This window comes from Aythya ferina (assembly GCF_964211825.1).
Source record: "Aythya ferina genome assembly, chromosome: 19".
Taxonomy (NCBI): Eukaryota; Metazoa; Chordata; class Aves; order Anseriformes; family Anatidae; genus Aythya; species Aythya ferina.
In genome coordinates this window covers 2,584,695-2,609,980 of record NC_140309.1, presented here as the reverse complement: position 1 = coordinate 2,609,980, position 25,286 = coordinate 2,584,695, and the positions used below count along the sequence as shown (strand labels likewise).

Here is a 25,286-nt window from a genome sequence, read left to right as displayed (position 1 = left end):
CCATCCCAGCTGCCCAAGGAGGCTGGGGACAAGAATCCCGGCATCCTGCAGCATCACAAACCCGCTCAGATCTGACGCGGTTTGTTTTCAGAACTGTGAAATCTGAAGCATGTATCAAAAACACGGATCACCCTAATTTAATTAAAAAATTATCTTGCCGATCCGATCATATCCTAAAAACAACTGCAAGTTCTGCCTGTGAGATAAGATTAGTTATTGGGATTTCAGAAGTCATGCTCCCTTGATACCTTATTACACACTGAGACAGCTCTCCAGGAGCTGTCAAATTCCTGCTTGCTGCAGAGACTTACAGAAATAAAATGTGTGGCACTTGGGATGATTCCCCAAATAGCCAGAGAAGAAATAGGGTGAGGGAAATAGGAGAAGCAGTGGAGCTACTAGAAACACATACGGATATGTGCTCTGCTGCAGAGAACCTATGGGCCAGACAGAAGATCCCTAAGTCCATGTTGACCAGAAAAAAGCGTGTTTTGGTCCAATGCACAGTGCTTACAAGTGAGAGGGCGGTGGTTTGTACCCCACTGCCACGGCTGGCTGCAAAGCCCAGCACAGTCAAGTGCTGCACACCTTTGCAATCTGTGCAAAGAAGAGCACTGTCTCTGCAGAGCTCCTCATGGACAATGAGGGGAAGACATGAAAAGATTGCTAATTAAAACCATTAACTGATTTACTTTTCCCCTGAGCTGCACAGAAATAACTTTCCAAAGCAATAGCCCAAGCTTCAGCTTTTGCATTGCTATATTTTAGCAATTACAGTGAAGAAGCAGGCAATCTTAGCACAATTCAGCACGGGCCTTTCATCTAGCAGCAGAGCTAATTACTTAGACAGCATCTGCTCGTGGGATTATGTTACATGATGGGTGTCTTGCAGACTCACTTCTGACTGAGGGGTGCTCACCGGAATGCTTTGGCTTTCCAAATGTGGCCCCATCACCCTTAAAACTCTGCCTATTCTTGAGCAAGAGGCATTATGCACGGCTATATATAGAAAAACAGATTTTCTAGGTCAGAACACAAGAAATACTTTAGGCTTAGGTACCCTACCCCATTCCAAACAGAAGAGAGACATGAAACATGGAGTTTATCATAATTCAAAGAATATCACCTTTTTATTGCCGGTGATATTTTAAGTCAAATCTGAAAGTCTGTAGCTGTCTTGTTCATACTAAAAGCGACTGACACTTCATCATCCAGCCACCCCCACTGACCTGTAGATTGAGATATAATACTACTGCCCTTTGAAATTCAATTGAATTGTCATTATGGCCAAAAGATCCTCCAATTTTGTAAATATAATGCAGTTGTCTTAAAACACCTCGACAGCAAATGCCCTATTTCATTGCAGCTGTAGAGTGTTTTCAATCAACATCTAAATTAATGTCTTTCTTATCATGATGATCCAGCAGTTCAAGAGATCCTGAAATCCAATATCAGATGTTAGGGCCTGATACCATCTCCAGTATTAGGGCCTTCCACTTCCAGCTTCCATTTTAGTAATAGTATGTTTCAAATTTATGCATCTGTTTGTGTTTGGTCCTACTTTCTATTAGCTGTATCTTCTTCCTGCTCTTTATGTTGGCACTGTTAACAAGAAATGCTTCCAGCCCCAGAGCAGTGGAGGCTTTGAACCTATAGCTCTAGGTTTTCAGATTACAACCCCTCTGAAACGTTAAGAACTAAAGGTCTCACAGTCAGATATTGTCTTTATCCCCAGTGACACAAAAGTCTTGTCAACTGCCTTTCATATCACAAATTCGTTGATACTGTTTATTTCAGATGTGATTATTACACTTGCTTTGGTTTTCTATTTCACCGGAGCATCACGTTCTTTTAAACGAGCTCTCTGCACACCCAGTGTGACCGCAGCAGGACCTGCTGACTCACAGGGACTCTCCGGAGCTGTGTCCCGCTCCCTCTGGTTGTGGTGTTGGAGAGCACCATTTAACACCCTCTACCTCTGCGGTTATAAATCACATCGCTCCAAATGCATCTCCTGCCTGTGACTAACCAAGGATGAATATGGCCAAAGTGCTGGCCTGGGATAGAGCTAAGAGACAGCACAGAGGCTCTTGTGCATCTATGTGTCCTGCAAAACTCGAGGAAATGTTTGCACACAGCATCCAGCAAGTCAAAATCACCACATGAGTTTTGCAGTTTAATGTCAGGAATTTACATCTTAATTTCAAGAGGAAAATATAACCCTCAGGGCTATTTGGTCAGCACCTTTAGCAGTGCTCCTAGCATGGGCTGCAGTCATGTACCTCCTTCCCTGCCTGCCCTACTGCTCTCAGCCAGCTGGGCTCATGTAGCATCTGCAGACAGAAAATAATCACTGCGTCCCAGCTTGGGGGGGACCAGCCAAGTGCCAAATGAGAACAAAAGAACGAGCAAGGTGACCAAATCCCATCCCCACCATTGAGTCCACTGCTGGTGCTTTGGTGGGGCAGGCATGTTCAGCTCCCACTGATGACTGCTGACTGCTAAGTAACAGTGGTACTTACCAATGTAAATATGAGTCCAGACCAGACTCGTGGTCAGATTTGCCACAATTGACAACTTTAGTATTGTTCTAACCAAAAAGAGACACAAAAGCTCTAATTTACTTCTGGACAAGCATCAGGAAGTGTCAAGCATCATCGGAATATCAGTGTGGGCAGATGACAGCATTGCAAGCAGCAGCTACTCCAGGCTGCCCCACTGTCAATGTGGTGCTAGAAAAAGAAAGGTTTGCAGAACCTTGTGCCCTGGAAACCTCTGCTCACACATGGCCTCGGATACTACCTCCTACCCTTGGCTTTCTCATGGGACTCCATCCAGTGCATGTCCTGTGCCCTGCTCAAAGCAGGGAATGCTTGAATAGGAACAGGTTGCCCAGAACTGTGTCCACTCAGGCTTCGAATTATCACCAAGGACAGAGACTCCAACAATGCAATAATTTCTAAAAATCATCCTACAAAGCAATAAGCAGGAGAGGTGCTTACCAAGGCAGATCTTGCTGAGGTCAGCAGGAATACTGTACAAATTAGCCATGTTTTGCAGGACAGACCCACAGACACTAACTAACCTTAATCATCTGCAGATCAGTAACAGGAGAAATAAAAGCAGTCATGCATTTGGGGGCTGATCAGAGAAGCAAGAGTCATTGTCCAGACACTGCAAAAGTGTCCTGCAATCACATGCTTGAAGAGTAAATTATATTGTTAGCACACAAGGATGCTGAAATATTGTCTCTGTGAGGCTGAGCCGCACTAATTCCATTTCCTGCTACCTTTCAGGTGATCACCTTTTCAGCAGTAACATAGCCTTGTAACATCTAGTTCCTCTACACATACATATATTGTCATACACATAGCTACCTGTGGCAGCGTGTGTGGAGGTATTTGTGCCCCCTTTTTGTTGAAGGAATTAAGATCCAAGCATCCGAGACATGACCTGATGAAAACCATGTCTCCAATGCATTAAAACCAGTGCAGCACTTCTCCCTGCCTGCAGCCAGCTTGGAGCCTCTGGTGTGGTGGCATCCATGAGAAATCAGAGCCTGAGTGTCTATCCAAAGGCAGCACCCAACAGTTGCGACCTACTTTTATCAAAGACTCTAAGACCAGGATTTAATTTTGCAGGTGCTAAATTAACTGGATGGAGATTTAATTTCAGGAGCAATTTAGATGTCTATCAAATACTACATGCGAGACAGGCCTGGAGGTTCTGAAAACAGCCCGAGCCCATGACAGTAACACAAACAACCCTACAGAGGTTTTGTTGCAGGCACCATCTCCCTGTGAGGTTCACCATGACCCTGTGTGAATCATGGCTGGGATGTTTCAGCACGCTGTGGAACAGACACATTCAGAGAAGGATTAGAAGAGCTGTCCTCAGTGGAGACTATGCTTGTTTCATGTTCAGAAAAGGAGTATATGTATAAGCAATACATTTGCTGCATTTGCCAGCAACTTCCAAGCTGCAATAAACCACACACCACAGATTTCTGTAATCATCAATTCTCATTATAATTTGAATTTTAAGATTATATGTATTTCCTCTATACCCTAGGATGCATGAGGGTGATAGATCACTTTCAGAGTGTTTCAGATTCGATGGTCTGTCTTCTGTAAACCAAGTTATTCCTACCTTCACTTCCCATCTGCTTCTACGGCTGCGTGTGCTCCAGGAATGAGCGTGGGTACAGCAGCGTGCTCAGGATCGGTGATGCCAGCAGCAACGTATCCGATGCTGGGGCACTTTGTCAGGGATGATAAGTGAAGTCAGCAGCGATTATCAAACGGGCGGAAAAGAGCCGGGGTTGAAGCGGAGAGAGGATTAGATTATTTTTTTTCTAGTGCATTTTAATGGACTTTAATCAGCCACTCTATGTTGATTACCATAAACCTTTCGTGTCTATGTTTCATATGCAAGTATGCATGACGGTGATTGATACGGGTTTTTAACTCACCTAATTTAATTCCTGTACAGCAATCAGCAGTAGCTCTCTCCGCAGCAATCAGACCGGCCCGTACGGGAGATGAGAAGAGTTTGGCAGGGCTAGGGTCTGTCCCCACTGCTCCCTGTCCCTGCTCCTTGCCTGGATCCTGCCATCTCACAGCCCTCCTCGTCCTTGGCCGTGGACAGAAATAACATTGGCAACACTTGTCACGGAGAGAGGGGCTGTCAGAAAAGAAAGATGCAGGCTGCCAGAGGAGAGATTATTCTTCAATATATGGATCATGATCATCTTTTCCCCATAGGAAACCAGAGGGATCTGCAGGAAGGTTGTAGGGAGAACAATTCACTGCTACAACAGAGAAAACTGCACTCAAAAAACAGTAGTGCAGCAAGATCTGCAAATATCTGCCTCCACTCATAGAGATACCTGCCCTAAATGAGGTGCATTTCTACTGCCTTGGAAGCAAGCCAGGCTGTGTGTAATGACCAAAAAGCTATGCCCAACAGTTACACTTGACAAATTACTACAAGTTTAAAAAATGGAAAAGCACACATCAAATATGTTAAAGTAATTTTCTTTTTGCCAGTTTCTAAATGGAACCATTTTCTGTTACACACGATATAAAAGAAAATCCATTTGGTTTGCTTGCTGAAAAACATGCTGCAGACAAATAAGAAGGCTGTGTTACTTGCAAATAAGCAAACCTTCAGAAATCATTTAAAAACATGTTGATAAAAATAGGCACATATTTTTCAGTAAAAACAATGCAGAAATTGTAGGAAGAATGACAATTTCAAAGAATTTTTGATGGAAGTTTTACATGGGAAATAATAAAGGGTAATTTTTCGATAAAATTGGAATCACAGAAACATTTTGGTTATCTCAAACTATCAGTATTATTTATTATCTATGGTATTATCTGGCTTCCCTAAAAACACCAATCTAAATGGGAAAGGAAGGAACACAGTACCAATAGGCAAGACCCAGCTCTTGCCTTAGCTCCTAAGATCTCAGTCTTGAAAGTTTTATATTAGTGTTTCTCTGCATGTGCCTTTATGTCCACCACGTAGCAAGAAGATTCACATCCAAGCACACAATTTAAATAATCTCTGCAAACTGAGAGCAAGCTCCAGAAGCTTGGCTCTGGATAGCCCACACACATCCCCTTCCAGCCCGTAAGGCTGCTCTGAGTTGGTATTTTGGACTAACCCACTCTCCTGCCCTGTCCCACACAAGTTTGCTTGCTTCTTGTACACCTGTTATAAAGTCTCTATTCTGAGGTATGAGGTATGTGCAGCACAAAAATGGTGCTTTTTTCCAAAGTTGTGTGATTAAATGGGACTAAAGTTGGCCCCATCCTACACAGGAGGAAATATGAAGCTGAGAACACCTACAGATGATGCAGAGGAAGGCAAAGCCTCAGGACCAGAGCTGAGGTCTCACTTCAGCTGCCTGGACATACACTTGTAGTGGTTTCTTCTTGTTCTCTTAAATGTTTTACAAAGATAACAAAGCAACAAATATCCTGTTTTTTTTTTTTTTTTTTTTTTTTCTGCAGAACTCCAGTGCCTGCCTTTCTGAACAAAACCAGCAATTCCTGGAGGATTTCATCATCATTTCATTCTACAAATAAAATTCTTCATTCCACTTTTGCTCTGAAACTGCCCTTGGGATTCAAGCACTTTTGAATGTCAGTAGGAAAAGAGATACAGTCTAATGAAGGCTATTTGAATAACTACAGGAGTATTTCTGACTTCAGTGCAGTTTTCCATGTAGTCTGTATTAAAGATGGCATTAGAAAAATGCAAGGATGTGGCTGAGAGGTAGCAGAAATCAGAATTGGGGAAAGGATGTATTTTAACCTAGCACATGGGCCGATTTTGTGACAGCATATGCCCATGTATCAGCTAGCCATAAAATATATACTAAGCATAACTTACTTGTCTCTTGGTACAATGGTACAAGCACAACCCAGCACAACTGAGGTTGTGCTGAGGTGCACGGGTTTATCTCCGTGGAGGATCACAGTTCCTGAAAGCCCTGAAATCTGGCACCTACATGCAGCCTGTCTGCCTTCATGACAGCTCTTTTCAGATTCTGCTCCCCTAAAAAGCATCAATTTATTTCATTTGTCTTTTCATTGCTCTGTCACTTCCAAAAGTTGGAAGGAATTGAAGCCCGGTGCACGCGGGGGGAGCTGACGGATTGACAGTGACGTCTTGTACTAATCATCCCCTGGGAAAGCAGCCTCCAGGGGAAAAACATCTAAACTAACACACTCAGCAAGAGTAGAAAGAGATTAAAAACATGCAAATCATTGTTATATGATTGCTTTTTTTCCCCCATCTCTCTTCTATGCTATTATCCAAAAATGGGGGCATTTCCATGAGCTCCATGAACCTGTGTATCTTGATCGGTCATTGCTCAAGGCTTGTCTCTCTCTGCTCAGCATAGGAAAGTTGGAGACCTGAAGACATCTCTAGAGGGAAAACAAACATCACCCCGGCCCATTTTGAATAGAGATCTTTTTCATATACACTAGACCTGTTTATTTCCATGTAAAGGGGGTAAAAATCATTACTGAACACTTCCCACCATGTTCTCACATACATTAAATATTTTCATTGGCTTTCTTGGGTTGCTTTGGACTTCTTCCACAAGCTTGGCCAGCATCTGTACCCTGATACATCTTCTTAACTGTGACCAACTGTACTGGTTACTTAATTACTTATTTTAATTACCACTTTGTAGTGGTGTGTTACCAAACAGTAACAGTAAAAACAAATTTCCCTGTGGAACAAAAGACTACATCTAGACCACCAGCCCTACAGACCCCATGCATCTCAGAGAGTAATATTTCTTTCTTTGCCAGCACAGAAATCAAACCTCCACAGATGGTAAAAACGAAGGGGAACAAAAGTGCACAAAGAAACAATTTCTCAGCAAAGCAACCAATTTGCTTTAAAAAAGACCTTAAGGAATTTCTCCTGAAGATCAGCATCTTTACACCCACTTGGAAAAACTATGCTATGCCTTTGCTGGAAAACCGTATTAATAAAGTCAGACTTCAGGGAAGAGGATGGGGCTACCAGAGCCTGCCTGGCTCAAACAGGGTTTGAAGCAGGAGGAGCATGCTCTCATTCCCTGTGCACCACCCAGCAATCCACAAAATTCATGCCAAACAGTAAAAAAAAAAGAACAAACAAATGTGCAGCAGGCTTGTTTGCAGCACTCATGTCACAAGGGTTTGGAGAAACCAAGAAAGGAGCTTGTGCAGACTGTAGAGGTAAGGGAAGGAAGGTTTGTGGCCAGGCCCTGTCCCACCTCTCACCATGCAGAGGGGCTGGCAAAATAGCAGGGAAGGAAAAGGGGGCCTCAAGGCCATGAGTGTTAGACAGCCACGTTCCCACCTTCCCCTGTCCTCAGTACTGGTGGAGGACAGGAGGCAGGGGAGTATGGAGCTGGCTGCATCTGCAGCATGGCTGGAGCACCTCCACCCTGGTGGCCAGGGAAACATCTCTATCCTGATGGCCTGCAACTGAGAAACTCAACATTTAGCCCATGTGCCACTTGGGGCTCAATGGTACCAGGTACCTTTCTGTTGGCTTCAGCTATCAGGCTCCAGCAATCTGTACTGAAAATCGTGGGACAATCAGTGTGCTGTAGAAATTGTCTGGCAGCCAGAACCTAGGGGTCTTTCCTCAATGCCACAGCATCCACTGCTCATCCAGATCACACTAACGAACCTCAGGTGTTGCCTGAGCAATCTATCACCCCCATGGCCCTGCAGCAGTGTGGAAAGTGGGGGTGATCAGCTGGGTCACTCTGGGATCACCCTGTCGCAGCTGATGGGACAACTGGGAACTCCCACAGTGGTTCTTTGAAGCTCTCTCTGAAATTTTTCAGAGATTTTTTTTTCCTCTCTCATTCTTTCCCTCTCCCTCTTTTCCTCCCCCCTCTCCCCTTCCATCTCCCTCTCTCATTTCCACTCTTCCACTCTTTCTTTCAATTTTATTTTTAGAAGGCTTTTTTAGCTTTTCTTTTTCATAAAGGATCATTTTTCTTTCTGAACACATTTGTTTGTTGTTAACGGTTGCCAACACTTTTACTTTTTTGTTGTTATTGTTGTTTGTTTGTGAGTGATGGAACATCTTTTTTCCTGTTCTTCCCTCTCATTCTTCTCTGGAAAACCTCAATGAAATATTCACAATATTTTTAATCCACTGAAAGCCACAACTTGGAGGCAGGTCACTATAAGGATTTCCATCCCAAAGAGGGGACTCTTTACAAAAGAGAAATAGAAATAGACGACCACCACCATGAGGTCTGTTTTAAACAATTCCCAAGTTCTGATCTCCATGAAAATCAGACTTCGCTTTCCTTATCCTCAGTTAAAACTCCCCTCCACAACACAACAGCAATAAAACAGATTGTTTTTCTCACAAGAACACAGAGTAACCAGGAGGGATGGATCCTGAGATCTGCTGATGGTTTAGGATTTATGGAAACTGAAACTCCCCTGCATGAAACACACCTCCTTTGCTCCAACACCCATTGGTGCCTTTCAAAGGCACCAAAGTGCATTTAAAGAAAAAAGACACCCACTCCAACAAATCCAGAACCATGATTTTAAGGGGCCGAGCAGTGGGCACAGAGATGCTGGGGCCTAACACAACTGAGAAAACAAAAAAAAACAAAACACACAAAAAGCCAGGAACTCTCTCCCCATCCCATAGTTTGGATACCCACGTACTCATCAGCCGATAATCATATGCACTTACCTTTCCTACACATCACTGCCCACATTTCTAAGCAAATCACTGAGAAAATCACAGTGCAGTTCCTATTTCATGCATCAGTCAGGAACAAAAACATCCCAGTGACACACAGAAACGCAGACTGGGTTTATATATAAGATGACAGGAAAAAAAAATAACCTCTGTACTGTGAGAGCTGGCTGGCGTACATGTACGTGAATACTTCAGGGTGCACAAAAAACCTGAGCCACCACCTGCCAGGACAGTTGTATTTTGTCAGCCAGCAGGCAGGAGGCCTCTTGTTGTAAACTGCCTACTTTAAATATATTTTGAATGAAAGCTGTAGTGTCTTTCAGAAGGCAAAATGTAGAAGTAAGCTGTTTGAAGCTACAAAACATAGTCTGACAACAAAGTCTTGCTTTTCTCCTGCTATTGGTACCGATCCTGCTTTGGTTCATAAATGCCTTCAAAACGTTGCAATTTCCAATGCCTCCAGTTTTGAGCTTTATATTTGACTTGAGAGAACCTGATTTTGTTGCAGGGAAAAATATGTATTAGTGAAAACAAGGTCCCCTAGCAGCAATAGATTTAAAATGAGGCTCCCCAAACATTATTGCTCATTCATGCCCTCTGGCAACCTCATACACTGCAAAGTGGGTAGAAGGATGTGACACTCTCACCACAGCACCACCACCATGACCCAGGCCGTGAGCATCTCCAATATTCATGTCTATACCTGCAGCTGTCATGGCACTTCTGTGCTTGATCTTCAGACTAAGAACAAAGAGAAGTCTCTTGCTGATGAATTCATCACCTGCAAGTGTTCAGCTTTCACTGTATTGTGACAACAACCACTGAGTGCAATGTACTCAGTGGGAATGTCTTTGTCAACAAAAGGAGAGTTAATAAGGCAGCCAGAACCGGTCTCCTTCTACTGATAACAGCCTCATCACTGACAGAGCTGGCTTCATGCACATTAATCAAAAAAGGCACTTGAAACCCTTGGCAGGGCTCATTTAGCTGTCCCCAGTACACACATCTCCATCTGAGCCACTTTTTTAGACTTGATACCAAATGGAGAAAAATTGGCACTTCTGAAGTGTGATGTATCTCTTCCTGAGGTAGGTCTGAAGCAGATCCCTGAATTGCACCCTAGAAGTGTCTATTTCTCTCTATTAATTTTAAAGGGAGTCTAAAAAATGCAGATGTCCCAGGTTAGCTGAGATGAACTGAGCACAATCCGTACTGGTTAGTCACCCTGCTCATTGCTGTGATGCAGTCATCTGCATCCTCACAAAGGGAATTTTCACAACATTTTAAGACTGGATATAAGAAAACAAAATACCAAATCTAAAATGCAGGATCAGACATTACAAGGCACATTTGATTTTGGAAACTGTAAGCACAGCCAGGATGCTGAAGCTAACAGTGCAGCAGGTCAGCTTAATAACTCCAGGTGAGTAGGACCCAGTATTACCTGTCACAGGAAAGGTGGCAGCCTAATGCTTGGGGATGCTTGGGTACTAAGAAAAATTTCAGTGGTTCCTGTGGAAGAGGCAACGCCAAGGTTTTCAACCAGTCCTTCAGTTTGATGGTATCCAGCATGGGAAACTGAAAATTGGGCAGATCTTTAAGAAGTTCAGCACTTCTTTTCTGTGGAAATGACTCTTCTTTAAGATATTGAAGGTTCAACAACCAAAACGCAGGCACCCACATTGCTGTTGACATTAAAAATATTGGTGGGGAGTGGAGGCTTTTGCTTCCTGGAAGAGGACTCTATTGAGGTGTGCTCTTTGGGGTGAAGGTACATGTGTGGTGCAATGGTACGGCCCCAGTTAACCTTCACTGACCTCCAAGCATCATGTTTTGGCACCCAAACTTGCAGCTGCAGAGTTTTCTGATTCAAATCTCAAAGTAGTTAATAAGAGGGAGGCCACTTGCACGTGCAGTAGGTCTGCATATACCATCAAAACATCTTTCCTCCCCAAATCTCATCTTTTTTTTTCTGAGTCTAAACTACATGCAACTTAGCCCAGCTGTGACATTTGCCCTCCCAGAGCCACCACAGACCCTGAGCATCTGCTGGTACCCTGAACTGCAAAAACTAACTCTGTAGTTTTAAACAACTCAGAGGCAGAGCAAAGTCTGGTTGGACTCCAAAGAAGTCAATTTGAGATGATTCTTTGAAAGGCTGAAATAGCAGCAACCAAAATCCTGAAATCTGGGGGTATTTGCAGCAAGGCAGCTCATGACCAGCAAAAGCTAACAGTGCAAGATGTAAATTGCCCCTGGTTTAGCAGCATCCCAGAATTGTGCAGAATTGTGCTGCACTGGACGAGGAAGAGGAGGAAGGTGAGAAGGGGAGGCCACACACTCCCTGTGCCCAAGGGGTGTTATTTTGGCAGTTCTGTGGTCTGTGCTGATGGAGGGTGGTTGGATCTGTTACCATGTGAGATTGCACACAGAGACACAAACACTTCCTCTGCAACTTTGGCAAGGCTGATCTGCCATCAGCAAATTGACTCCTTTGTGGAGAGAAGTGGAGAAACTTCGTGTATAGGGAGAAATTGTGTTAGATTTATCTACTGTACTTCATATGAAAAAATCTTTCTCTGAGCAAAACCATCTTTGTACTGAGCCAAGCAAGAGCCAGAGGCACACTCCGCTCACCCCGACAGCCTTATCCCCTGCCTTGCCTCCCACGCCATCACCCGCCAAGTATCTCCATACCCTGCCCTGTGCCTCCGAGGTTCCCACACATTTTCTCCTTCATTTCACTCTATTAAAGCACTAATTGATTGACCAGATCACGAGAGCCCAGATCTCTCCCCCGGGATGCTGTTGCATTTGCAGTGACAACTGAAAACAGATTATGGATGGGCAGTTTTGCACAGCAACTCATTAAAGCATCAGCAGCCGTGCTGTGAGGATGAGATCTCCGTGTCCTGTCCCAGCATGTCCCTCTGCTCTACCATGTTCGCAGCGGCTCTGAGCCCCCCTCACCTCCCTGCACACCCTTCCTAGCCAGTGCACTGCAGGACGTGCTCCTTACTCTACTTTTGCTGCATTCAGGAAATAAAATGCCGTCTGGAGCAAGTGCTCTGCTTCCTCTGGGATGTTCCTGTCTACCTGTCCTTCCTTGCAGGGAGGGATCTAGCTTTGGCTGACCCCGCTCATCCACCAAAGCTCATAAAAAACAATGTATTCCTCCCCCTGAGGAAAGGTATAGGGAGGCCTGGAGAAATGAAAAGGTTTTCCCAAGCCCAGAACACACAAGGAGCTGCAGAGATGCTCTGCCTGCAGGACAGCCTGCTCCTCCAGCTGTCCCCCCCCAAAGCTGCAGAGGCATTGCTCTGGTGGAAAAATGAGCAGATCCCCAAGCGGCATCTCCCAGCCACAAACACCATGTTGGTATTCTGGTCTTCCTGCTTCCGAAAAGCAGCCTTATTTATCCAAAAACAACCAGCCTCCTCCTGAAAGCCAGTAAATTATACTGGGTGATATCGAATGCGACAAGTGGGCACCATGTCTGAGTGGATGATACAGTGCTGTCCCCTCTTGCAAAACAAAGCTTCTGGATATCCTTGCTCGGGCTGAAATGTTTAGTGCTGGCTGAAATGATGCTCCCTGTAGCTTCCATGTGCACAGAGTGAAGAGAGAAAAAAAACTGCAGGCAGCAGTTTGCCTCACAAATGATCCCCATGCAAAGTATTGATTTTATAAAATAATCTCATCAGTGCTGCTGGGTACAGAGTTTATTCTGCATCCAATGCAGATACAAACCCGTTGTTTAACAATTCCAACTTGTTCTTACTTCAAAAAGCATTTAAGCCAAGACAGAGAGGTTTGTTTTAATTAAAAGCCTATAATTCAAGATTATTATTGCTCCTGTTCCTGTTGCTTACCCCCAGACACTGGAGATTCCCTATGCTATGTTCTGTGCAAAGTATTTAACACTTACTCCCGGAGGTCTTTGCACTTAAAAAAAATCTGAGAAAAAAGTGTTAATGAATACAAATCCCCAGTTCCTCCCCTCTCTCTCTCTCTCTTTTTTTTTTTTTTTTTTTTTTTTTTAATCCCTCTCCCTCTCTGGGAATGGCAGGGCACAATGGATAGATTTGGATTTTATTTGGCAAAACAAGGAGCTAATATTTACCAGTAGCAATGTTTGCCTTTTCTGTAATGCTCTTGATCTAAAGAGCTTTGCAGACCTGAATGGCCATGCACTGGAAAGGCCTCTAAACCTGTTTGTACGAAACACAGCCCTCTGAGCGCTCCACTGGAACTGCACTTGTCTTCCCTGAGCTCTGGAAAAACAAATTCTCATGCCTGAAAATTAATCAAATAGCATCTCTCTGATCATGCAATGGCAACCAAATCACTGCAAATCACTGCCTGAAGCATTAAAGACAACCAGCTTCAAGGCACTAAGTGTGAACTCCAGCAGGAGCAGCTCAGAAATGGTGGCAAGGCAAGGGATGGCCGACCACTCTTTAAAAATACAGAGGGAAAAAGATGGAGAAGGAAGAGGGCAGGCACTCTGCAAAGGGCTAACACACCTGCATGGGGCCAGGCCCACCTCCTCCTATCAGCTTCTGAAACAGGGCTCATTAGGTACTCCAAAAATCTCATCTATGGTCATTTTTCACAGAACCACAGACTGCTTTAAGTTTGCAGGGACCTCTGGGTCCATCTGGTCTAACCCTCCTCCAGCAGGGCCACCCAGAGCAGGGTGCCCAGGACCACCTGCAGGTGGCCTTTGAAGATCCCCAAGGAGGAGACTCCAGCACCTCTCTGGGCAGCCTGTGCCAGTGCTCGGTCACTGCACAGCACACAAGTGCTGCCTGGTGCTCAGAGGGAGCCTCCTGTGCCCCTGTTTGGGCCCACTGCCTCTGGTCCTAGCACTGGGCACCACTGAAAGGAGCCTGGCTCCGTCCTCTTTGCACCTTCCCGTCAGGTATTTATGGACCTTGATGAGGTCCCCCTGAGCGTGCTCTTCTCCAGGCTGAGCAGTCCCATCTCTCTCAGCCTCTCCTCACAGCAGAGGGCTCCAGGCCCTCCAGCACCTCCGTGTCCCTTTGTTGGACTCCCTCCAGTAGCTCCAGGTCTCTCTCCTACTGGGGAGCCCAGCACTGGACACAGGTCTCCAGGTGTGGCCTCGCCAACGCTGAGTGGAGAGGAAGGATCACCTCCCTCCACCTGCTGGCAGCACTTTGGCTAATGCAGCCCAGGATACCATCAGCCTTCTTTGCCCAAGGGCACGCTGCTGGCTCATGGCCAGCTTGGTGCCCACCAGGACCCCCAGGGCTTTCTCTGCCAGGCTGCTTGCCAGCTGGGTGCCCCAGCCTGTCTTGGGGCCTGGGCTTGCTCCTCCCCAGGACTGGACTTTGTGCTTCTCCTTGCTGAACTGCAGGAGGTTCCTGTCACCCATTTCTCCAGCCAGGTCCCTCTGGATGGCAGCATGGCCCACTGGTGTAAGCACCACTCCTCCCTGTTCGGTGTCACCTGCAGACTTGCTGAGGGTACACTGCCCCGCCATCCAGATCATTGGTGTTAAACAGGACTGGGCCCAGTATTGACCCCTGGGGTACACCACTAGTTTTTTCTTTACTTTTTTTTTTTTTTTCTGCCCCAAACCAGAAAGAGCAGGGCTTTGCTGGCTGCTTCCAGCCTTCAGACTCCTCCTGCCTGTGGTCCTGCGTCCCAAGGAGTGGCTGCCAGTTACAGGGCAGCTCTGCATTTTGGAAAAAATATTTTCAGTGACAGTTAAAGATATTTGTGCATGGGTAGATCTTACTTCCATTTACAAACAGTCAGCACAAGGATAAGAAAATAATTTTGAAGCAGAGCAGGAGGCACCTGAGGATGGTTTCTGCAAAACAGACCTTTGTATGTGCTTCATCTTGCTCAGGAAAGACAGACATTCAGAGATAGGGGAAAGTCAATGTTTCCTCAGCAATCCTGATATCATAGGTCTATATTGACTTGGCCTGAAATAGTATTTGCAGGGATGATTTTTCCCTCCCTCCTCCTAACTAGCTCCTGACCAGGCTGAGGGACCTGGGAGAGCCATTCTAACTGGAGCAGAACTGATCGCCGCTACCTGAGAAAGCAGGAGTCAGCTGCTTTTAACACACCCCAATACAACTCAATTTAGAGCCCACATGGGAAATCAAGGAGGGAAAATACATCTGAGAGACCCTTCGTGTCTCTAACACCTGCCAACACACAGGTCGCAGCCAAATCCTGCTTATCCTGAACTGACCATCACACTGTGGGCAATGTGCAATAGGACGGATGAACTGTTCCCCTATTATTATTGCAAGCCAGTCTTTTCCATGCATGATCTCTCTTTCTCCTTCTTAGTCTTCCACCATTTCTACCCCCTCCTTGTCTCCTGCAGCCCCACTGCTGTTGTTGTGAGATCCTTCCCCTCCGCAGCTTCTGCCATCTGGAGCCGCCTTCCTGTGTCCCACCAACTCGCTCCCAGCTTCGTGTGGAGACACACCACCAGGCCCTCGCCTGTTCCTCTGAATCCCTCTCTCCTTCTGCTGCTGTTTATTATTTAACTCTGTCGTTACATTATTTAAAGCATTATTAAAGTGTGCTTGGAATACAGTCCTCACAGAAGTGGCACCTTTGGAGCCAAAATCACCCCAGTTGGAGGGGAGCTCTTTGGATGAAGAAGAGGAAAACACTTTCTGGATGACAACATGGATTTTCTCCCCTGGAACTGATGTAATGAGCCTCAAGATGCCTTTTGCTGCCCGCAGCTTTGATGTGAGATTTCTCAGTAGCACTGCCTGGCCAGCTGGCACCATGGTGGAGTTGTCCCTCCTCATGCCACCCTGCTGCCCTTGTCACCCAGGGCCACTCACAGCCACAGGCCTGTGGGCACCATTCCCTCCTCAAAGTCACTCTTTGGGATCACTGCAGGGGTGAAGTGCTCTAGCATCAGCCTGAACTCATTCTCTCTCCAAGCTGTTCCTTTCCCAGCAAATGTGAAAAATGCACGTGGAGGGGATATGGGGAACCAGCCAGGCCCTGGATCTAAAAAGGGCTTTGTTTCAAATCAGATGTATCCCACAGGAAATGATGCAGGTATGTCACTGCTTTGCTTAAAGACAATGTAAAACCCCATAGATGGCTTGGGTAAAGCCAGGTAGGAAGGGGCAAAGGGAATTTGTTCCTTGAACAGTTCTTCCCTACATATTTTTGGGGAGGGTATTGGGAAAAAATACTGTATTTGCTGTGAGTTCTCCTACCCCAGGAGCAGCAAAATGTGAGAAGAAGGCTTCTCTTCAAGTGCTTTGAAATCAAGGAGTGTGCTAGGTAAAGAGATGTATTTTTACCTGTACAAGTAAAAGACCATGAACAACTTTTTGGAGGCCTTGGAGCACTCGTGCAAGTCAGTCAAAGCTTTGTTGCCTGCAGACAACCCCAGGGCTGTCCCCCTACCATGGGACCAGTTACCTGGGGTCTCCACACTGTTCACTCATCCCACCACAGCCTGGAGTGCACAAGGGCCAAGCTTGCTGCTGCAAGAAAGAGCAAGGCAAATCTGAGCCCAGGAGTCCTGCTGCTCAAAATCCAGAGCACACATCCTCTATTCCTCGCTGACCTTTAAGCAAAGACACCACAAGCATTTCCAAAGGGCTGAAGGATTACTAAATGGCATGGTTAACCTGGGAAATGAATCTTAGGGTGGGCTCCCAACCTCTCATCTTACCCATGAAAGAGCTCAGCCCATGAATGTGATTTTCCCAAGGGGTATCTGTGCTTCATGAACGGCTGCAGGAAGCCAGTCTCACCACTGGCCTGCACTGCACCATTGGCTTGGTGGGACTGGTCAGTGCTTCCTCCTCTCCTTGTTGTTCACAACAAGGAGATGGGGCAACAGAACATCCATGATTACCCCAATCCTGCCCTTCGTAAAATGAGTTTTGCCCTTGCGTCCCCCTAGATATATTACAAACCACTGTAGATTCACCAATGCCAAACTCTTGCTTTGAAAATGGAATACTGGAATCCAGACCCAGATTTCCAGGGTTATTTATATCACATGCTGGGAGACCAGGAACAAGTTTTAAAGGACTTTAAAAGACATTTACAAAACTCCACCCAATTCAGCCTGAACAGTGCTGGAGGGCAGTAACAGAAGACAGAAATGTTCATATTCAGGTTTGACTCTTTTGACTCACATAAACTTGGTAACAGCCCAAGTTTATTAGCAAGCAAAGGCTGTTGGGTGATCAATGAAATGAGCAGTAATCTCACAGGAAACCACACATTCAATCCATTGGCAAGAAATGTGCAGCATTGTGGTTTGGGAGATTTTTAATACTTGCCATAACAGCCTGGACTGTCCTTGCTTTTCCAGAAAGGTCTAATCCTGTTTAAAAATCACAATGCACGGCAGATCCCACTGCCAAACCTGCCTCCCCCTCTGATGCTCAAAACCATCAGGACCAAATCACCCCAGAGCAGCAGCAAGGGCAAACTTTGCATTGGCACAAAATAGACCCATCATCAAACTCAGACCTGAATCCTCAGTCTTTGTCCTGAATTCACTGCAGAAGCATCAATCTAACATGACCTGCACAGAAAACCTCACTCTGCTTGGAGCCTCCTTTCACCCCAGCCAAGGGATGGTGAACAGCAGCACACTTCTGTAAGCAGAGCACAGGTTTGAGGTTCCTAACTCAAAAGAGTCATGGAGAAAAATGTTTTTCTCTTCCAAAAATTAATTCCAAAATGCCCCAAGATGTGTTGCACAATTAACTTGGTGTTTTGTTGTGTTCAAATACAGCTCGTTTACAGTATGTGCTCACCCTTCCTCCGTCATAGGGCTCAGATGAGAGCAGGTCGCTCCAGCAACATGGGCTGATGATACTCAGCAGACAGCAAGAGGAACCTGAATACCCTTAACACAAGCATTCACCCTAACAAAACATTTTGTGCTCCCCAACAAATCACTTCTGGAAGCTACTGATAGTTGGCTAAAGTTGCATTTAAAGGAATTACCACTTACCTGCCAGAATATGCTGTCTATTGTATTTCCCAGAAAGCCATCTCTGCCTTCTGATGATACCAGTTTAGGTCCCAGAATGGTCATAAATTCATCAAAATCAACCTGGCCATCCCCTGGAATGAAAGAAAATATCAATATTTTTACTGAAGTACCACTTAGTGCCAATATCTGATAGGCCATCCTGGACCGGCAGCACATCATGAAGCCATACACACACGATGGCACCTGCTACATCAACTTCATGGTATGTACAGACCCTAATTTGCTGTAATCCCAATGGATGGCCCATGTTGTAGCATATCCACACTTGAAGACAAGATCAGGTGATGCACAAATAGAGATGAACTGACTGTTCCCCAGCCCCAGAGAGTTTATAGGCAAGTCACTTCTCAAAAAAAAAAACCAATTTGGCAGGAGGACAGCTGCCATTAGCACTGCCAGCGCTCTTCCTCTATTAAGAGACGCTAAAGAGCCAGGTCTCTGCAAAGCTTTTACAAGGCCAACCCCATCCTCCAGAGGAAGGGAGTACACGCGGAGGGAAGAGCCAGACTATTACGAATCCACCAGGCATTTCATTTCAGCTTTCCATCAGCATCCGTCTCTTAAAAGCCCTGTGTGCTCAGCATGCAGAGCAGGCAGTGTAGACACAGCTTCAGTGCCATTAGCAGGAAGGGGAGACTGCTCCTACCATTAATGAACTGAGCCTACGCAGTCCCAAGCCCCTGCAGTATATTGTATGTTTTGTAAATGAGGCATGTGGCTGTTTGAAGTATATCTAAGTATTATATCAAATATAACTCTTCCCTTGGAGAACTTCTGTGATGCTTAATGAAAATGGCAAAAAAAAAAAAAAAAAGAAAAAAAAAAAAAAGAAGGAAATTCATGCCTGTTGGAGGATCTTAAAAATACCTGCTTCTCTGAACAGGATAGTTTAATGTTTGCATACCTCTCCTTTCTTTATCTTTCTCTAGACATATCCTCCCACTTGCTACCAGACCAGTTAATACAGGCAGATATATTAGCCCTCCTTCAAGTCCGGAAACAAAATCACAAACTGTATGACTTTTCACTGTGTTTTTTTATTATTATTTAAATTCAGCTGGAACTGACTGGATGCACCCCTCCACGTAGTTGCTGTTCTAAATTATCAGGTGTGAAAAGTGTCTAAAACCATCAGACCAAAGCAGATCAATGCAATGGCTACTATTAAAATGTCACTATTGACTGCAGTACCTGCAACAACCCCCTGTGACAGCTTTGTGTTGCTGCTATCTGTCCTTCTTATTATATTTCATATGCTTGATCTGAGCATATGCACCACTGATTGAAATCTCTCTGTGTCCTTATCTTCGCAGAAACACAATATGAAAATAAGCAGAGTCAAAGTGCTCCTTTGCCAGAATAGTGATATCTACTCACTGAAGGGCTCTGCCCGTAATTTTGTGAAGACGAGTGAATATTCTGGGGATGAGCCAGCAACGGGAGCTCTGAAAAGAAAACCCAGCAGGGATTCATAACAGCTTTCATCCTTTAACATGCAAGAAGACCCCATCTGACTGCTAAAGTTGCTCAGACCTTCAGGTTTCAGCATGTGCTGAAGGGTTTTGCAGGCCTGGAGTGGGCTGAGCACTTGCAGGATGGAGCTTATTTCTGGGACAGGTTATTAAGCAGAAAAGGAAAGGAGTGGGGACCCCATCACTTGGAAAGCCGTTCTTTAAAATATTTATGGGCTATGAGAAAATGTGTTCCTTTTGCTTCCCCATGGGAGACATCATTTTATGACATCAAGTCGGATTGTATCAGTCACAGCATGTTGGATCACATTGGGGAAGGTAATGCAAGGTGACAGTGGGTTCGGGGCAATTTGCATTGCAGTACATCACTTCAAGGCAAAGGCAGTAAGAAAAACATACACTATGGTGCAAATTGGGTTAAAGAAATTAGCAAGATTAGCAAGAAAACAATTTGCATTTTAAAGAGGTTCTAGTACCTGCCCGTGCATATATTTGCTCTATCCATATCTGACCCCAAAACACTGAGTTATTCAATTTGAGTTTTCTACAATGTCATTCCATCCATGGAGGAAAGAAAGGACTTAGTCCTATGCATGACTCATGAGAAAGCAGGTGCCAGGGCTCCTGGGCTCTGCATCTGACTCAGAACAAGACTCTGGGCAAACCCTTGCTCATGACTTCCCTGTGCCTTCGCCAGGGATCATAACTAACTTCACGGGGTTTAATTATCAGCTTAATTATAGCACTTTCCATAACCTCAGAGAAGAAAGATGCCATTACAAATGCATTATCCCCTTACAGACTGCTTTTTCAATTTACACTGTTAACTAGCAAGGAAACCAAATCCCAAACACTTTGCTTGGTAGAAATATCCCTTTAACATTCATTTTAAGCTGCAGAAAGCACATGTTCCTGCCATCAGGATCTCAGGAGACTACAGCATCAGAATATCAAGGAAGAGAACTCACAGTTTTGGCTGAAAATTCCTTTTACAATATTCAACAGCCAGGAGAAAAATATTGTAAAAACCATCAGATAGGCTCCAGCTCTGCAGCACTGCAAGGTTGTTCTCCACAACCACGGCACAACCAGGCAATACCTGATACCCATAACTCTGGTAGGATCTACAAGCATTCAGGACACCCACCAGCTCCCGGGTACATGCAGCTTGAAATTTGTTATGCTGTACAGTCAATTGATGTTTTCCTCCTCCTCCATGCCATAATCTTGTACACATCATGGTACATGCTGATGTGCAATGCACAAAGTGAGCATCTGTTCCGGAATCTGCATTGGAGGCAAATCATACACTGCACACATCCCCACGTTTGGCTTTGCTGCGCCTACAGATGTCATTTATATTCAGAGCAGGTGATGTGCAGTTTGTTCAGAAATGAACTTTTTGTCAGGTTTGAGGGATGAGAAGAAGGGAGAAGGATACCAGGCTGGAGTGTGTGTGCTCCTGCGCTGCTGTCACCTTTCCTTGCTCCCTTCCATGACCTATGTGGCAAGCTCCAAGTAACACCGCCATCAGAGGCGATCCCACAGTCCCAAACCCTCTGTGCAGGTGCCACCTGATCCCCAAACTACTACCCATTGGCTAACTAACAGTCATTGCAAGACTGATTTTAGCAAAACACCTGAGCTTAGCTTCACCTTCCTTTTTAAACCACCTAAACCATTTCTTTATTTACTTACAGTTATGACCTAACATTTTTCTTCTGCATAATGCTTCCTCCTAATCCTGGCATTAATGTCACAGGGCAAGAAGGGGGTTAGCAATCATGTGGCTGAACCTTGCATGACTAAAAATATGACTCAGAACATCGCTGGCCACATCGTCAGAGATGAATTAGATCTGCTTATTATTACAAGTCTGTTAACGTCGGCTGGGCACTAAGTGTTTCCAGATACCCACAAAGGTTTACTCCCTGCGAGGCACTGTCTCAGTTCCAACAAAAAAACAGACAAATGTGATAATAGAAAGGAATAGCAACCAGCTGCACTGCCGACAACCCTGGGAACAAACATGTGAGCATGGCTAATTGCTCCAAGGGATGCCTGACAGTACACAGCAACATCCTTGGGTCCTTTAGGACCCCTTTCACCATAACCATGCACAGACAGCACGGGGCCTTGGACCTGCTGCCTGCTCAGCACTTGGACCAAAGCTGCAACGCATAATTCTGGCTCACTGGGTGCAGAAAAACCTTGGGAATAATTTCATTCAGAAGTGCTCTCACATCTAGGGGTCATCCTGATGTCCAACATCCACCCTCCACCAAGTGCAGCCACGGAGTGGCAGCAAAGAGCAGCATGAAGCTGGGAAACCCAGCTCTTTCCCAGCTATCCCAGACACTGCAGCTTTTGACCTGAGTGCCCCAAGTCTGCACCTTTGAGAAATGGGCATTAGCTCTTCTAAATTCCTTGCCTTCCACCCCAATTCATTCATATTGGTGTGGTGCTTTCAGATCCCCAGGCCAAGGAGTGTTTAAGATGCTAGTATTTGCTCTTACTGGAGATGCTGAGCTTCTCTGGTGTATCAGAGCTGAGCATAGAAAATCACAACCCTCTCACTCTAAGCTGATGGGTTTTCAGCTCCAGCCCAAGGATTTCATAGAACCACAGAATGGCTGAGGTTGGAAGGGACCTCTGAAGATCATCTAGTCCAACCCCCCCTGCCAAGCAGGATCACCTAGAGCACATTGTGCAGGATAGCATCCAGGTGGGTTTTGAGTATTGCCAGAGAAGGAGACTCCACAACCTCTCTGGGCAACCTGTCCCAGTGCTCTGTCACCCTCCCAGTAAAGATGTGTCCCCTCATATTGAGCCAGAACCTCCTGTGCTTCAGTTTGTGCCTGTTGCCTCTTGTCTTGTCACTGGGCACAACTGAAAAGAGACCGGCTCCATCCTCTTGATACCCTCCCCTCAGATATTTATACACATTGATTAGGTCTCCTCACAGTCTCCTCTTCTCCATGCTAAACAGGCCCAGTTCTCTCAGCCTGTCCTTGTGTGACAGGTGCTCCAGTCCTCTAATCGTCTTCACAGTCCTCCTCTGGACTCGCTCCGGTACTTCTACGTCCCTCCGGTACTGGGGAGCCCAGAACTGGACTCAATATTCCACGTGTGGCCTCACCAGGGCTGAATAGAGGGGGAGGATCACCTCCCATGACACTCTTCCAAATGCAGCCCAGCATCCCCTCAGCCTTCTTCTCAGCCACAAGGGTTCACTGCTGGCTCACAGTGAACTTGTTGTTCACCATGACCTCCAGGTCCCTCTCTGCAGAGCTGCTCTCCAGCAGGTCAGCCCCCAGCCTGTGCTGGTGCTTGGGGTTATTCCTCCCTAGGTGCAGGGCCCTGCACTTGCCTTTGTTGAACTTCATGAGGTTCCTCTCGACCCAACCCTCCAGCCTATCGAGGTCCCTCCAAATCGCAGCACAGCCCTCTGGGGTATCAGCCCTTCCTCCCAGCTTTGTGTCACCTGCAAACTCACTGAGGGTGCACTCTGTTCCTTCATTCAGGTTGCTGATGAGCAAGTTGAACAGCACTGAACCAAGTACTGGCCCCTGGGGGACACCGCTAGCCGCAAACCTCCAACTAGACCACACCACAACCCTCTGAGCTCTGTTGTACAGCCAAATGCCAACCCACCTCACCATCCATTCATCTAGACCACACCTGAGCTTGTCTATGAGGATGTTGTCTATGAGGAGACAGTATCAAAAGCCTTGCTGAAATCAAGGTAGACTACATCCAATGCTCTTCCCTCATCTACCCAGCTAGTCATCTCATCATGGAAGGATATCATATTGGTCAAACATGACTTTCTCTTGGCGAATCCATGCTGACTATTCCTGATCACCTTATCCTCCACATGCTTGGAGATGACCCGCAGGATGAGCTGTTCCATCACCTTTCCAGGGATGGAGGTGAGGATCACTGGGCTGTAGTTGCCTGGGTCCTCCTTCTTTCCCTTTTTGAAGACCGGCATGATATTGGCTCTCTTCCAGTCCCCAGGCACCTCTCCTGTTCTCCATATCCTTTCGAAGATGATGGAGAGTGGTCTAGCAATAACATCAGCTAGCGCTCAGCACCTGTGGGTGCATTCCATCGGGGCCCATGGATTTGTGGATGTCAGGTTTGGTTAGATGATCTCTGACCCAATCCTCTTTGACCAAGGGAAACTTCTCCTTTCTCTGTACTTCCTCTCTTGTCTCCAGAGTCTGAGATTCCTGAGGGCTGATCTTAGCAGTAAAGACTGAAGCAAAAAAGGCATTCAACAACTCTGCCTTCTCCATATCCTTTGTCACCAGGGCACCCACCCCATTTAGCAATGGGCCAACATTTTCCCCAGTCTTCCTTTTCCTACTGATGTATTTGAAGAAGCCCTTCTTTTTGTCCTTGACATCCCTTGACAGATTTAATTCCAAATGGGCCTTGGACTTCCTTGTCGCATCCCTGCATACTCTAGCAATGTCCCTATATTCCTCCCAAGCGGCCTGTACCTTTTTCCAAATGCTGTAAACTTCCTTCTTCTTTCTGAGCTTCACCAGGAGCTCCCTGCTCACCTATGCAAGTCTTCTGCCCCCTTTGCTTGCCTTCTTGCTCATAGGGATGCACCAATCTTGAGCTTGGAGGAAGTGATACTTGAATACTGACCAGCTGTCTTGGACTCCCCTTCCTTCCAGGGCTCTAACCTGTGGGATTCTTCCAGGTAGATCCCTGGAGAGGCCAAAGTTTGCTCTCCTTAGGTCCAGGGTTGCAATCCTACATTTTGATCTGCTTCCTCCTCACAAGACCCCGAACTCCACCATATCATGGTCACTGCAGCCAAGGCTGCCCCTGACCCTCACATCTCCAACTAGTCGTTCTTCATTTGTTAGTATGAGGTCCAACAGCACACCTCTCCTTCTTGGCTTCTCCACCACCTGTGTCAAAAAGTTGTCATCGATGCACAGCAGGAACCTCCTGGACTGTTTGTGCCTCGCTGTGTGGTGTTCACAGCAGATATCAGGGTGGTTGAAGTCCCCCATGAAAACCAGGGCTGGTGACTGACAAGGCTACTTGGAGCTGTCTGAAGAAGACTTCATGTACCTCCTCTTCCTGACTGGGTGGCCTGCAGCAAACACCCACAACAGTGTCAGCCATGGTAGCCTACCCTTTAATCCTTACTCCTAAATTCTCAACTCACTCTTTGTTCACCCCTGGGCAGAGCTCCACGCATTCCAGTTGCTCTCACATAAAGAGCAACTCCGCCACCTCACCTTCCTGGCTGGTCATTTCTAAAAAGCACGTAGCCTTCCATGACAGATTCCAGTCATGCAAGCTATCCTACAATGCCTCTGTAACTGCAATGAGATCGCAGCCTTGCGACCACACACAGATCTCCAGTTCTTCCTGTTTGTTTCCCACACTATGTGCTTTAGTGTACAAGCATTTCAGGGAGCTGAAATGCTTCTCTCTCATGCTGCGTGTGTATGTATAGTAACACTTCAGATGTCTGTCATTCAACTCAGTCC

At 45.9% G+C, this 25,286-nt stretch overlaps 1 protein-coding gene across 3 annotated transcripts in view; it reads right to left on the bottom strand.

The window, feature by feature from the left end:
• The window catches only part of CALN1 (calneuron 1), a 192,388-nt gene that overhangs the window by 42,845 nt on the left and 124,257 nt on the right, over positions 1-25,286 (bottom strand). For all 3 annotated transcript variants that reach the window (XM_084492997.1, XM_084492998.1, XM_084492999.1), the window contains one exon: positions 18,251-18,363. In XM_084492997.1, coding sequence (XP_084349123.1) covers positions 18,251-18,363 — 113 coding nt within the window. The remainder of the gene's footprint in view (positions 1-18,250; positions 18,364-25,286) is intronic.